We start from the raw sequence: 16,292 nt of genomic DNA, 5'->3' as shown, positions 1-16,292 counted from the left end.
TCAGCTTAAATTTACTTCTATTTTAAGACTTTCATTCTGAGGAAGAAATCAGAACCTTTCTACTATAAATTCCAGGTGATCCTGAATTTGGATGTTTGACATACATGAAGGAACACCCATACCCACAGCAGAATATCTGAGCTGTCTTTACAATGACCTAACAAAGAGCCTGTGGCAGCTGCACGGTTCTCTCCAGTTAGTTCTGTTGGTGAAGGCAAGGTTTAGACACGACCTAGGATTTGATTCTCAGCTGGATAAGCTCCAGGCAGTCTACTGGGCCATAGCAGGACCTCATATCTTTGGCTAGTCATCAACCCTAACTACTGGAATAATACAAGAAAAAACACATCCTACTAATATCAAAAGCAATACAAGTAAAAAGCACATCCAGTAAAAAGCACATCCAACTAATGACAAAAGCACCACATCGTAATTTTCAAGTGGTGACTTAAAAAAAAAACCCCTTTATCTGGATTTCGTTATAAGATAAACCTCAGACTTAAAGATGTCTGGCTGTCAGCTAAAAAAGAACAGGCTTCTAGTACACTGTGTTAGAATGACAACAAAAATAAGTCCTTGAAATTAGGAGGGTTATAAAAAAGCTAGGTAACAAATGTGGGGTAAATTTTACCATTAACAATGCCCTCAGAAGCTAAAGAGCAATCATACGGGGGAAGCACCCTCACAGGCAAATGACAGGACGTCATCTCTGTATTTTTCAAAGTCACTCTTAGCCTTGAAGACTCTAAAAACATGGGCTTGAGAAGTAGCTTAGTACAACAGTGCTTACCTACCATGTGGTAGGGCCCTATGTTTATCCCCAGCAATATAAATAACAACAGAAAATTCCAGAGGTATACCATTCAGTATGAAGCCATGCGACAATAATCCTTTGCATCTTTCAGCTGTAGCCATATTGGTCAAGCATACCATGGAAACAAGTAACCCAAGACAAAGACTAAATAGCAGCAGACAAAGGGTCACGACAATAACTTCATGTCCTAAACCTGGCACAGAGACACTTAACAGGAACATGGGACACTGGAAGAATGGACCAAGAATGAGAAAAACAGTATTAAGGAACAGTGAGTGACAGGGCTCTATGACGGCAACAGCAAAAGGGACAACTGGGTCAGGATTAAGAAGGCTACTGTCTGTTTTGCCACGTGAGCCCCTTAAGACCCACCACTACTACTTCCTTGGGGCATAATACTTTCCAAAACACCGAGAATCCTAGGATGGTCATTTTAAAATACATATTCTGGGGAAAAGACAGCATACTCCCTAGGGTTCAATGAAAGCAACAGACGTACTTAACCTGTGCTAGCCTCAGAGGCATTAAGAGCAGAGCTGCTCTCATTTCTTCGTGGGAAAGAAAAACTGATAAATACCACAGTGCTGTATGTTGTAAAATGGCCTTTAATGTTTCCCTTTTACAATAAATTACTGCTTAAAGTAGAAATGACATGCAACTCCTCAAGAGTGGCTGGAGGAATGCAGTGGGCAAGTGCCTGGTTGCTGTATACCTGGAGCAGCCCCAGGCATGGAGTTTAGTACCACTCCGGATCCAAATACCCCCATCTGTGACAGATCACCAGCTCTGGAGTTCTGGGACCAGCAGTGTGACTGTGTGTGCCAAGTACAACTCTGGTCTGTCCATGTCTGAACTGCTCCTCACGTGTCCTCCATTCCTATCCCCAATACTGCTTTTTTCAGCTGTGTAAGGTAACAAGGAATGCGCTGCCTTTGCAGGGCCGAAACCTCCCATCACTGCTTGCTTGGATCTTCTGCTCTGCTTCACACACCTTGAAGTATGATCCACGCTCACACGGCTTGCTCTGTCCACGGGCCTCCTGGAAGCTACATCTTCCATGTTTCTTCCCAGCTGACCACTCCCTTTCATATCTACCACAGTAGGGCAACAGCGAAGAACTGCATTTAGGAGTGAAGACAAGTGTCTGTTTTCTTTCTACCCAGTCAATGTTTGTCTTGATAGCTTTTTCTCTTTCTTTAACATGCATGTCTGCATGTGCATAGCTCTGAAGGATCCTTGTATTTGAGGATAGAGAAATATTTTTTTAATTCATGGAGTTTACTCTTCACTGAATGATGCTCAAACTACAGACTGTTCTCTGCCTTCCCAGATATCTTCTCTTTGCTTGGCTTCCAAACGTTTTCTTTCTGTTTAAAAAAAAAAGGCACACTTAAATGTGGATGCATACTTTATGTAACTAGTGAGTCTCCCTTAATACTAATTACAAAGCATCTTTAATCACAAAACAGATGGATTTCCTGGTCACCTTTTACTTGATTTCATCAGTTGTTTAACTTTTCAAGTGCTGTGTAAGTGAAAATGATAGGGCTGTAAGTTGTTTTGTTTTGTTGTGTACATCTGTGTATGGTTCTTGGGACCAAATTCAGAACTTCACACATACTAGTGATGTACTTTACTGCTGAGCTAAACATCCAGCGCACACTATTACACAACAGAAAGAAAAGATTTGGAACTCTCAGAAATTAAAGTATATGGAATAAGCTAAACCTAGCAGGATTCTAATTTTCCCTCTAGAGGTTTATCTTAATTCTACTTTTCAGCTGTATTCAATGCTTCAATATAATTCCTTATTATTCCTTATGCACTCACTTTTATAAATATTTCAATGGGAATCAAGAATGTCTTAATATTCTATTTTATTGCTCAAATGGAAATAGCCATTAAGCTTTACTCATATGTCCTACCATAAATTTATTAGATAAATATTTCAGAAGTAAACCAAATTTCAGTATTTTGCAGAACACTTTCAGGAGCCAGTAATCCTGGAATACACAATTCCAACAAGGAAAAATGACCACATATAAGGAAGAAAAAATCAGCTAATCAAAAAAATATACAAATCTGGATAATCCAGCTTCAATTTTTAATATAAAAACTTGGTTTTCCATATAACTCTTACCAAGAGCTGACATAATATAAACTAGAAGTGGTGGTATGTGCCTATAGTCCAAGCTACTTGGGAAGTGGAGGTGGCACAGATTACCTGAGCCCAAAAGCTTAAGACCAGCCTAGGTAACACAGTAAGACACCATCCCCAAACCAAACCAAGTCAAAAAAGTACCATATGGTTAGATAGCCCAAACACTTTGTTAGGTGACATAATAACAGCCCTAATTTTATGGCCAGTCACTTTATCTTGTCACCGTAAAATGTAGATGATAAGCCTAAATGTTTCTCTATAGGGGCTACTATTCCAAATTGATACTGTCTATGAAAGACTGTAAATCATGAACTGAATGAATTATAGAAATCAAGGCGAGTTTAGAGTAAATTTGCTATTTTGACATATCTTTCAAAATCAGCATACTCTCTTAACAATATTCTCAGCTCTACTTGACTCTAAGGGCCAAGTATTTTGACAGGAAGCCGAGTGGCACTTGGAAATGTGAGAAAGAGAAAATTCCCTGCTATTTGGGCACCATCTTGTGGTATTTTCTGAAAATAGCAGCAAAGTTACAAGACATGAAAAATGAAGGTCAACAAACTGCAGACTACAGAATGGTTAACACAGTGCCCACCAACTCAGCTGGAAGGGCAGGCTTGCTTGAAGGTGAAGTTCTCCAAGAGACAGTGCAAGAATAACTTACTTGTCTAAAGCATTTAAGGATTTCTTAGGGAGGCAGTATGGTTTTGATTCTTACAAGCATGGAGAAGTCAGGAGATCTAAAGGCAACAGCAGCCTTGGATAAAAATCAACGCAAAGTTGGTTCTAAATTTAAAAGAAAAGTTAATTAGAAAAAAAAAAGTGAACTGGAACTCAACCTTGTTAGTAGGGTAGGAAAAAGACCAGAAAGGTAATACAAGCAGTCATAAGAAAAGATATCTAGGGACAGTAAATGCAATAATCCACAATTCCAAAATTAAAACAGTTCTGAAAACAAAACAAACTTTTTAAGTTTGGGCCCAAATTCATTGACGGTGGCAAATCTAACCTGAAATGACTCAAGGTTGATTACAGTCTTTACATATTATGTTCAATATGAATAATAATAGACTTTGGTGCAGAAATATTAAATGTGCTTGATTTTGGTATTATGATATATCATGGATATTATATTACCTTTCTAAAAATCTGAAAGTTCAGAATTCTAAAACATGCCCTACACTAATGCTTTCTAATAAATAAAAAAAAGCTCTGTATTACCAAATATATATAAGAGGAAATTTTGGTGGCAAACAATATGAAAAATTAATACTGCAAGGACAAGCTGAGAGGTATAAAGAAAGTAAAAATGCAAAGTATAAATTTACAAAAACAAAACATATATACTATAGAGAAAAATCTGTTAGAATGGGACTTCAAGTAATTTCATTTTTATGAGGAAAACAAAACTGTTAAGTGACTTGCCTAAGGTTACATAATCAATGAAAGACTAGAGGCTTGAATTCCCATCCTTATTCTTAACCATCACTTCTTCTATTATCCTAACATCTGAAAACGTTATCTACAAAGAAAAGGAAAAGCATGTGAAAAAATTTACTGACATAAAGAAATGTCTCCCTTTTAATGAAAAAGCAGATAATAGCTAATCAACTTCATAAAAAGAAAAAGCTCTCATTAACTTACCTATAATAGTTAAGAAAAGTAAACCAAAGAAAGAGAAAGCCTAAGAGCAGCCAAAGGGCCTGGAATTAAGGGAACACAGACTAGAAGAAATCATGAATCTAAAGCATTCACACACACTGGCCCTGAAGACTTCCATTCCTCAGTATAATAAGCACACTAACAAATCGCTCTATTAGGTAAATGTATCGAGATCATGGAACGATCAGCTGACTTTCAGGGAGAGAATGGTAAGCATTTAATCTTTAAAGAGAGCCAGTTTTACCTCATGGAAAAAGGTGTGGGCATGTAAATGAAAGACTTTCAAATATTACTTCTACATGTACAAAAAGTGATCATGAAGTTCACTTGTAGGTACCTACAAAGTACTAATCAACATGCTCTGTGAAGAAGTCTGGTCAAATTAATTGTTTTCTTTTATGGAGTGACAAACCTGATAAAGAATATTAATCCAAATAATCTCTTAATCTTACCTAGGTTCTTGGCTTCAAAGTTACCAAATAGTTATATAATCACCAATATACTAGAAAGACATAGTCTAGAGCTCACAAAGAAGCATTTTATTCTTTTTTGGGGGGTGGGGAGAGCTTCTGGGAATCAAACTCAGGAACGTGCACTTGCCAAGCAGGCACTATGCCACTGAGCTGTATCTCTGGCCCTGGTATTTTATTTTACAAAGAATTTGAATATTACATATCAACACAAGAAATTACGTGCTACTTCCTTTAACAATGCTTTTGGTTAGCTGCTCAGCTAGTTTAAGGCTAACATTTTCACCTATGCTTTAGGGAAGGGAAGTAAGCTTATTAAATAACCAACATGAAAAAGTAGGTAAGTACAGTAGTGCCTTACTGTTTCATAGTTTGTCTTTCATGTTTCATGGGTTTTCAAAAATATTAATATAAATTATCAGGGATTTTTTGCTGTATCACAGGATTTTGCAGTACTATATAGTATATGTATGTTGTTAAAATTATGTAGGTGTATGAGTTTAGAAAATGGCTAAGAATATTTTGCAAGTGCCTAAAGCGCCCACATAGGCAGACTGCAGCAGCCAGGGTTCAATCCCCATTGTGCCTTGCCAGCCCTTCCTGGGGGGTGCATTAAGACAGCAACGGAGACTGGCTGTTGTGGGGCATGCCTGTAATCCCAGCACTTGGGAGGCTGAAGACAGGAGAATCACTAGAAGTCTGAGCTATGTAGTGAGACTCTGTAGACCCTGTCCTAAAGACAGGAAAAAAAAAAAAAAAAAAGAATATTACAAGTGTTTTTGAAAGTGGGAAAAGGTTCGTAAGTGTGTAGGAAGGGTTTACAAACCCTTAAAATATGTATGTGCTAAAATAAATATAACGTTGCTACTTGGCTGACTTTCACTTATTGCAGAGGGTATCTGGAACACAACCTGTGCAATATGTGAGGGACCACTGCCCTGCATGTTAGGAAAAAATACCGCCTTCAAAATATGGTTACAAATGAAAGGAAGTTCAGACAGCAAGAGAAAAAACATCAAGAAAATACCTGAAGGCCTAGATTATAAACCAGTAATACAGCATGCCTATAAAGCTTTTCAGAAGTTAGCAACCACGGTCAAATTTGTATTATCATAGCAGACTAAGTATCACACAGAGATGATCTTCAGTTCTTGGTAATTTAATTAATCATACTGCTTACTCACTCTGCCTCTTAGGCCTGTGAACCAAAACATGGCTTTTCAGAACTAGCCATTAATCACCTATTCCCCAAGAGTAAAATGAAAATAAATTATGAAATAAAATTATAGCAGACTTTGAAAATGAGAGGGCAATGACATATGTATCTCTTATCCTACCAGGCAATGACATCTATATCTAATTTTAGATAGGAATCAAAAAAGTGCCTAAGGAGAACATGGAGAAATCTTACACATATTCCTAAATGTGGGTGCTAAAAGATGATCCATGCTTTATTTACACTTTTAGTGTAGCTTTTGATCTGTTATGCACTCTGTTGGATTAAAAGATACCTGTATTTTATTCAGGGACTATTTACTATAGCCATCTTCCTTCTGATGTAATCAATGTGATCTACTTAAAATTGTGTACATCTTTTTCTCATTCTCCAAGGAATGACATTAATTTCTGAATCTTCTTTAAAGGTGTTAAAAAATCCAAGTAGGATGGAAAAGCCTAGCAGGAAAGTATTTGAAACTCAAATAAATGAATTCTAAACTCACTAATTAGAAAAGTTTCATAGATGTGATTAATTTTAGATTTTAGAAACATGGAAGACTTAGAGAGCTTAAACTCCTAAGGTTTATAAAGAAAAATTAAAGTAGCCAATGTTACTAATGTATTAGTCAATGAACATATAATGAGTGTCTTTTTATGTTTTGGGTACTGTGGCAGGCAACAGAATTCTTTATGTAAAAGAAAGAAGGGCTAAACCATTATTATATATTATTAATGAAAGCACCTATGTCAGGATGGTATATAGATTAATTTCCATGCTAATTCTGGTCAGTTAAAAATGCTCATGTCAATAATCACCAACAGCGAGTATCACAACAGATTAGTAGTACGTACCACATGTAGGGGAAAGAGCAGTACATAATATAAGTTTGTTGTTACTGGCTTATATTATTATAATGTAGAATGCTAAGAACACTATCTTGGATTTTTAAAGCACTTTTCTAAACATTTTTACATATGTTGTACTCAAAAAATTCTCCCGGATTAGGTAGGGCGAGCAGTACTTTCACTTGGTTGCAAGTGCAGCAAAGAGCATATTTGACTTCCCCAGGCCAAAGCTAGTTAATGGCAAAACATCTATCAAAGTCCAGATTCCTTCATTCCTAAATTATCTGCTCTTGATCTTTTGGTTAAATGCTACTTAAATAGAATGGTATCCAGATGTTTTACTAAGAAAAAAAGAGGAAAATGGTTTAAACTACCATGTAGATTTAAGTCACACTGAAGGAAGATTCTTCTAACAGTGAAAGCTGCTAACTATTGGTACACATACTAAAAAGAAGTCTGTCATATTTCATTCTCCAGAGACATTTATGTAATCTGTATATAATATAACTTTTTCTGGAGAAAAACTGTCAATCATCTCAAAAGTCCTTCAAGAAGGACTACGGTACTATACAAGAAGTATGAGTTTTAACTGGAGCGATCTGCATTCAAATCTCTCTTCTCATTTTACCAGGTGGGTGACCTTAGTCTAGGAGCTAACTTCTTTGGGCCAGCTCTGAACTTGAGACAGTACCATTCGTCACAAACCTGTAATGACACAAAACTACTAAAGCAGGTCACTTTGACTGCCTGGGGTTTCCTCCCAACCCTTTTCATGAACAAAATCCTTTTATGCTTTTTCATCTTAAAACCTTCAGAATTGGCATCAGAGGAGAGGCTGGGGAGGTAGCTCAGTGGGAGACCATCTGCCTAACACTCACAAGGTCCCAGGAGGTTGGGAGACAAAAGGGAAGCCAGGGAAAAGGAGAAAGGAGAAATATTTGCTTAAAAGTATCTAAAAATAGTACACATTTCCTTACTCAAGGCAGATAATCCCAGTAGTTTTTAAGTCTTAAGGAAAGGAAATCTTGATTTCTTTCTAATTCTCCTATATAGGTGAGGACAATGCTTTGTATAGGGAACATGTTCAGTGAACGCCAAATGGAGCTAACAAGAGAATTACAAGATTTTTAAATAAAAAGAATGACAAAAAATTATGCACTGCACTCTATGTTAAATTCACTACATAATGATCCTATTATCACTGATAAAAACAGCAGCTAACATTTATATGCTTGTTATAGGCCTACTGGAACAGGAATACCAGTTCCTATAGTTTAAAAAAATGACTATCTTTTATAGACTATCTCATCTGACTTCCATTTTATGAATGAGGTACCAGAGACCACCAGAGAGTAAGTAAACTGCCTTAAGTCACATAGCTAGTACACGGCAGAATGAAGACATAGACAATCTGAGTCCAGAATCAATACTATAATGTTATCCACTATGTTGTACTACTCCCATCTGGAACAAAAATAAATGTTCAGCTTAATACTCAAGAAGTACTTTTTATTTCCATAGGAAAAAACTTTTTTTTTTTTTTTTGAAGTGAGAAGGCTTGGGTTCCATGAAGGCAGGTACACAAGTATCTCCCTGAGACAGAAAGGTGCCAGGAGAGAAACACCAAGAAGTCTCCCAAATGCATTTTTTAGGTCTGAAGAACAGGAAGCTCTGAAGCATAATAAAGGAAGGGTCTCCTGTTATCTATATAGTCTTAAGTGTCAATAGAGATAAACTTATCACAGTGGGTCTCTACCCACAAATAAAAGCATTCTTTAGAAAAGTAACAGAGTATTCAGTTAGCCAACAGTCTCATTTTTAATTGCATCACTGAAGTGCCCTTTGTAAAGCAAGGCACTTAAAACAAATACCTGAAGTGGAGCTGCATGCTGATGTGCCTACAGTCAACTTGTGCAGAATAATCGAATATCCATGTAAAACAACTGTTGCAGTAGTTGTAGACTCGGCGGATGTTAAACCCATAGGGAAGTTTGGTACACTACACAAGGAGTCATCTCCTTCAGATACCATTGTTAATAACCTCAACCCATCTTTTGAGATAACTGCAGCTATTACACAGAAATAATTTTCCTCAGAGATAACCAATTAAAAAGGACACTGCCCATTCTTCTTTAGCTCTGCTACTGCTACCTATAAAAAGCAGGGCAATCCTCTCTGATTTACATAGTCTATAGGAAGCCTTTGAGTGAACAAAGTACTGGGAAAAGTCAAACCTACCTCATAATCATTAAGGTTACAAAAATTAGTTGCATTCAAGTCTGAAACTCTAGCACCTGCCATGACACGCTCCGTCATTGGTTATCTGCCCTGTGCAGCTGAGAGTCCACAAGCTGCCTGCTATCACCAAAGTAGAGTGGACAGGAAGTATTAATGGCCTTGTTAGGCTGGCAATAAACAAGGAGTCTGAAACTTCCATTCATTTAATGGAAACAATGAAGTCACTTTTCAGTAACTGGAATTTTTAGAAGAAACTGCCTCCATAGATTCCACAGATCTCAGGCTTAGGCAACAGACCGACTCAAGTCTGAAGGTTAATAAAAAGCACTAAGTGCCAAGCCTCAGTCTCAAGTCTTTACACACAAGCAACAGCTTATAAAGATGAGGTGTATTTTAACTTCAACTCAAACTATAAGGGAAGAAAAACTCTGCTTGTGGATAAGGGAAATATTTTCTGAGAACTCTTAGATACTGGGAAATAATGAGAAGACAGGTAAATCCAAATGTACTCTAATGAATCCTCTATGATCATCTTAAAAAAACAGAAATCCTTCTTACAGATATGACCACTCATGTCAGTTGCCAGCTTTATCTTAATTTGTCTCCTACCTAAGATGTAAACCATTTAATAACAACATGGCAAGCATGGCTGTGTAAAACCACAGCAAATGTTTTCTGTCTAGGAGACTATTATGCTTCCGCAGGAAAATTTTTTCTGAGTTTGGGGCAAGGACTATAGAAAAAGCCAAGAGTGAGCCAAGAGGACCAAATCTATCTCTTAGAAAACAGTAAGAGCACGGATCAGGGTGCCTTTGTGATGCGGAATGCAGACAAATCCTGAAATGTGTCTCTCTCATGTGAGGCTTGAAAACAATTTTTGTACACTTGAGAGGCTCCTCGAAAATGGAAATGACATGAAATGGACTTAACTTTTTTTTTTAAACACGACTTACAGTGGCTAGAGGCACTAGGGAAGAGCACCTTTGTATCAACTCACCTCTGGCTTCCTGCAGTTTCTTGAGCTCTGCCTCCCGTTCGGTCTTGCTCTGCTTGCTTCGAACCCCAAGGGCACTGACGACTAACCTTCTGGCTAGGGCTGCTGAAGTCTCAGGACGCTCCTTCGCTGGCTGAAGGAATTCTGAATGGGAGAAAGGGAGGGAGGAGGAGAGGATAAGGGAGAAAGCACTCTAGCTCCAAGTGATTTAACTCAGTAATTAACATACAAAATAGACTAACAAGGGCTGCATCAGCAGTAATTAATACAAGCCTGATAGATGAGGATCAGAGGAAATTAACATGGTAAAGCACAAACAACTCTGGCTTCATTATCTGCACTAACACAATTTCTTACAGTGACTCTGAAGCAGCTAAAACAGAGGTAAACTAGAAACGGTATCACCCAAAGCCAACTGCTGCACTGCTTGCAGTCAGCATCGCCCACTCTCCCAACCAGCTGCTCTAATTTGACTTGTTTCTAATATAGGCACTTTTCTTTTTGTGCCTAAAACCCTACTTTCTTCCTATCAAAAATTTAAAAAAAGTGTCTTTAAAATTCTGGATGGTGCACAACTGCTGGAAAAGAGAGCCCAGAGCTTGTAAACTCACCAGCATAAGCTCTAGCCTTGGCCTTGGCTGCTCTTGTGGCCTGTGACAAGGGCCGGATCTTCACCATGTTATGTTTAATACTCAAAGCATCACGAGCTACAAGAAGTAAGATAACAGAAGATATGAAGTAGAGATCTACAGAGGAAAGTCCAGTATTTCCTAGATCTTGTTTCTTTTTCACAGCAAGAAAAAGATACTAAAATAAAGAAAATATGTAAAGAACACAACCGTGATGATTTTAGATCAGAGATCAGTAAACTGTGGCTTTATGACCAAGTCCAGCCAGTCACTTCTGGCTATAAGTAATATTTTATGAAACAGAGCCAGGACCATTTATTTGCACATTATCTGTGGCTGCTTTTTTGCTTTACCTTCAGGTTAAGTCTGCAGACCTACGTTCCAGATAGATGGTTCAGATAGGAACCAACATTCCAACATCTAGTTTCTCTGAATGCCATGCATCAGATCTACCCTGAGCCCAGTGATTTATGTATAAAAGCTAAATCACATATTCAGAGAGTAGGCATTGCAATTTCTCACAGCTAGACTAAAGGGCTACCTCAAATTCATTAATCTATGGGGAAAAAAATAACAAGGCTTAGTTCTACTGCCTTCTTACATCTCTAACAGTAACCTGTTGATACAATGTCATGACTGACAGTTATGTGTGCAAATAACCTTGGAAGGAGCTGATTATCTCTCCAAATATTATTAGGTTAACAGAAATAGGGGAGGGGAAACACATGAGTACCAAAGCACCACACTTCAAAAACCTGTATGTATTCTATCAAAAACCTCTATGTATTAGCTGAATAAAATGTCCAATTGGCTGCAACAGAAGGGAAGTAAGTAGTAGGCAAAAATAAATAACAAGAAAACGCTTGAGATACATTGTACGAATACCTGTGATTGGACTGGAGAATATTCCTAAAGCATGTGTATCATCCACCCATTTAATATCAAATCCTTTCTTTCTGCAATAAAAGAAAATAATTTTCTTAAATTTTACTTTTATAAATACTTTCCAATACTCATAAAACATTTCATGAGCTAGAGAAACACCCAGACTGCACAGGTGGAATGGGATGACACAAAAACAGCTTGGAGGACAGAATTTTCAAAGCAATAACAGCACCATAAAGCATTACCTGGGAGTATTTTACATTCCCAGGCATTTTATAGACATCAGCTAATTAATCCTCACAAGTCCCCTGAGAGACAAAGTACTTACTGCACTATTTATAAAAGATGTTCTTATGGAACACAGAATAAAAAGAGGTGGAAAGGGAGGTGAATACAGAGGAAGAGTGGTCAGAGAAGGTCACCTGAATTTAATGCAAATGTACACTCTTGCCTTTCAGACAAACAGAAATTTTGTATTAGGATTGCCAAGATGCCATTTGAATTATTAAAAAAGTCAAGTAATAGGAGAAAAAAGACGATTATCATCATAGAGGCTTTCTTACTTGTAACAAAAGGATGGTAAGAAAATAGAAGAGACTGGTAAATTTAAGAACTCAGAAAAATTTAAGGATAAAAAGTTATGATAAGAAAAACATTAGGCAAAATAGTAAGTATCAAAAGAATAAACATTTAAGTACTAGAAACACCTTTTTGGGGGAACAGAACTATAGAGTAAGCACAGACTATCAGGACGGTAAGATAGATTTTTTTTCAACAGGTCCTTAAAATTGTTCATGAATTCAATCGAAGTCATTAGAAAGATCACGGGATAAGGGTCAGATATACAGGGACTTAAGGTTCTGGCACCTAGAGATCGTGAACTCTCCTGAGGTTAGGTCCATAAAAATGGGCAGAATACCTTCCACATCGAGTTATTGTGAAAATGGAAACAAGATCACCCATAAAAAGGCCAAGAACTGTTGTGCTGTCTCTCGGGTAGATGACTGTTCAAAAAGAAGCGGGTGGTGAATGAAGGCAGGAGACAGGAAAAGGAATGTTGCGGGACTGTCCTGCTTCAAGGTTGTATATGGTTAGATGTGTAAGCATAAGTATATAATTCTTTATGCCTATTTTTAAAATATATTTTAATTTTTAAATGTTTTTTCATCATATTCTATAGGGACTTAAATTTCAACATATCAATACTTGATGAAAAATACCTGTTCCATGTTATGCCTAAGATGTTTGATATTTAGACAGATAGTGAAGGTAAGCTTAACAGCCTAGATTGTGTGGCTGTAACAATAAGCTGCTCTTCTGGAGGGTTAACAACCTAAGTTTGCAGACCAAAATTAAGAGAAAAAGGAGGGCCACAAGGAAAGCCAACATTTTGGCCCTAGCCTTCCAAGGTCAATTAAGACTCAGGACATATGAGAACTTGTACTGTAACGTCATGTAACTCGGTAGTGTCCCAAATTTTCTGATCAAGGAGATTATGGGGCCAAAGAGGAAAGTGATCGATGATGTAGTGTGTGCCTAAGGAGAGTCACATGGAGAGAAAACATGCTCTCAGGCTTTCACAGAGAGCACATTGGCCAAGCAATGGCCGTGACTCATCCGCATGGCTGACACTGACAAAGGATCTACAATCTGAGGTACAGGATCTCAGGATAAATCCTGAGGGGATTTCACTGACCTTATCAGACCCAAAAGCTACAACTTTTGTTGCACAGGTCTTGCTTTATCTTGGTCTTAACCATCCAGCAAAAAAGTATAAAAACAAAGTATAAGAAGTAAAGCCATGGTATTATGTTGAGCTGTAGGGGACTCAGGTCAACAATTTCTGACACTGACAGTCAAGCGGAAGACCCAATACTATTATGGACTACTGGACTCTTTTAGACTATATTGCTGAGTTAACACACCTATAATATTCAAATAACGGAACTAAACAAAAAAGGGGATACAGATGAATGTCCATTTTGTATCTGTGTATTCAAAATGGTTAGGATAGATATATAGTTACATTCTATTAATGAATAGAGGGATTTGTTCTAATAGTGTTTGCAAATAGGATATCATATCTGCATCTTGTATAGCAAATAACCACTAGGAGGAGAGTATGCAATGTGTTAATTATTGGAACTGTCCTACCAATTTGATTTGCAACTGTCTCATTGCTATTTGTTTCTCAATAAAATTATGGGGGAAAAAAGGCCAAGAACATGGTGCTGAGTGCTCAGTAGGCATATTATAAATGATGGTGTTCATTTGTATTAAAAGCAATGTATATCAGGAAATTTATTAAAAGTAATGAAGATAGTAATGAAAACATGGTTTGACGGGTTACAGACTAATAAGCATAATTCTAAGGTTTTGCACAATGATCTTTTTTAAAAAAAAAATTTATGAATCATTATAAAAAAAAAAAAAAGGCAGCTGGGGAGATAGCTTGGCTTAGGTCTAAGCACCTGCATGGCAAGTGCAAGGACCCGAGTTCGATCTCCGGTACCATATGCCATGCTGTACACTTGTAATCCCAGCACTGGGGAGGCTGAGACAGGAGGATTACTGTGAGTCTGAGCTGTGTAGCAAGGCTCCATACCAAATAAATAAGAAGATATAAAAAAACTAAAGACAACTGCTAAAATACTACCCCTATTTAATAATAAATTTTAAAAACTCCTTTGAGGGAAAAAGGAATAAAGTAGGTTTTGAAAGTCAGAGAATTGCCTGAAGCATAAGATTGACCAAAGCGGAAAATGATCATAGAGGTTAACAACAGAAAAAATTCAGCAGCACGAATCTATACTACAGGGCAATTTACAAAATGGGCGGGGAAAGACCTAGATTATTTCTGAAGGGATTTTTAGACTTTGGAATTTCGTAATCTTTTAAAATTCCCATCTTTTGAAATCGTTTTTTTTTTTTTTTAATTTATTTGAGAGAGAGAGAGAGAGAGAGAGAGAGAGAGAGAGAGAGAGAGAGGCCAGCTCAGCCCACCAGGGGGCAGGGCTGGCTGGCATGTGGTGCTGGGGGATTGAACCACGGTCCCTGATGTTTTTGCTAAGCTTGTTCTAAGTAGGTGCTTTAGACCACTGAGCCATCTCTCCAGCCCTTGAAATCGTTTTTGGATTTGAAAGAAAAATGGTCTTGCAGGTAAGATTCTGGAGAAAGAAAGCTAAGAGAAGTAATAATTCGTAAGAATCATTCTTGAGAAAATTTTAGACATCAACAAAATGATCCTTGGTTTTATAAATTGTCACTATTTATGACAAAGGTAGTTCTAATTTGGAATTTAACTCCACTGATTTTAAAGATCTACTGTAAACTTTATATTGAACAAGCCCTGATACTGGGTCTTATCATAACTATAATAAATTAGAGTGCCTGACCTATACTACACAATTAGAGTAAGGTTCATGGCAGATATTAACTGCCATAACTAACATGCAGCTAAGCGTAATTTGAAGAGTTGATGTCTAAGAGTTCTCCAAAATTAATGAAAAACACACAACCACTGATTTTGTAAACCTGGATAATGTTAATCAGGAATAAAAGGAAAAGAAAAATCCGCAAAGCCCACATCATAGTGAAAATGAGTAAGACTAAACAGAGAAATTCTCAAGAGCTGTGACAGTTAATCTTGACTGTCTATTTAAGCAGAATGTGAGATGCCTAGGAAATTAATAACACACATTTCTGGGGGTGCCTCTGAAGGCACACCTAATTTCAGAGACAATTAGCATGTGGGTCAGTGAACTGAGGGGGATGCCTTCTCCAAATGTGTGCAATAAAATACAACAGGCTGGAAACCCGGACAGAACAGGCCAACATGTGCAAGACTGACTCTTCAGAAGCACTGCCTGCTGACTTCAGCCTCTCTGAGTGCACTCACAACAGCAACTCTTAATGGGAGCTTCCAGGCCTTGAGTCTTGGGCTGAGGCTTCATTACTAAATCCTCTCACTCAGGTTAACAGCTCCTTGAACTAGCCAGGCTACTAGCTCCTCTGGCTAATCAGCATCTCCTCACTGTGGACTATCGAGTCTCTGATCCTCCTTCATAACACACAGACAGACAGACAGACAGACAGACAGACAGACAGACACACACACACACACACACACACACACACAGTGTGTGATTAAAAAATCTGGCAAATACTTGTTTTAAATAATTATTACAGTAAAAAACAAAATGCCATGAATCCCTCCCACTCCCAAATTCAAATACTTATCTTGTCTTCACTGCCACTTTCTTAAGCAGTTCTGGAAGACTTCTCTCATGAGTCTCTATTTGAGCTGGCATGGCTGCTTCAATGTTTTGAATCAACTGAAAATGTTTGACTTTTCATTCATTTTGACATCTGG

General features: G+C 37.6%; 1 protein-coding gene across 3 annotated transcripts in view; it reads right to left on the bottom strand.

Moving 5' to 3' along the window:
- Positions 1-1,401: 1,401 nt before the first annotated feature.
- Positions 1,402-16,292, bottom strand: part of R3hcc1l (R3H domain and coiled-coil containing 1 like) — an 85,286-nt gene continuing 70,395 nt past the window's right edge. Inside the window, exons 4-7 of one of the 3 annotated variants that reach the window (XM_004625530.2) lie at positions 11,921-11,991; positions 11,018-11,113; positions 10,410-10,550; positions 1,402-2,181 (exon numbers count right to left, since the gene is read on the bottom strand). In XM_004625530.2, coding sequence (XP_004625587.1) covers positions 2,114-2,181; positions 10,410-10,550; positions 11,018-11,113; positions 11,921-11,991 — 376 coding nt within the window. In that variant the 3' untranslated portion in view covers positions 1,402-2,113. Of the gene's footprint in view, positions 2,182-10,409; positions 10,551-11,017; positions 11,114-11,920; positions 11,992-16,292 lie in introns of those variants that run through there. The other 2 variants (XM_023708870.1, XM_023708871.1) reach the window with 2 other exon arrangements.

This window comes from Octodon degus, unplaced genomic scaffold (assembly GCF_000260255.1).
Source record: "Octodon degus isolate 3935 unplaced genomic scaffold, OctDeg1.0 scaffold00010, whole genome shotgun sequence".
Classification (NCBI taxonomy): Eukaryota; Metazoa; Chordata; class Mammalia; order Rodentia; family Octodontidae; genus Octodon; species Octodon degus.
This window is presented reverse-complemented; position numbering and strand designations above follow the sequence as displayed.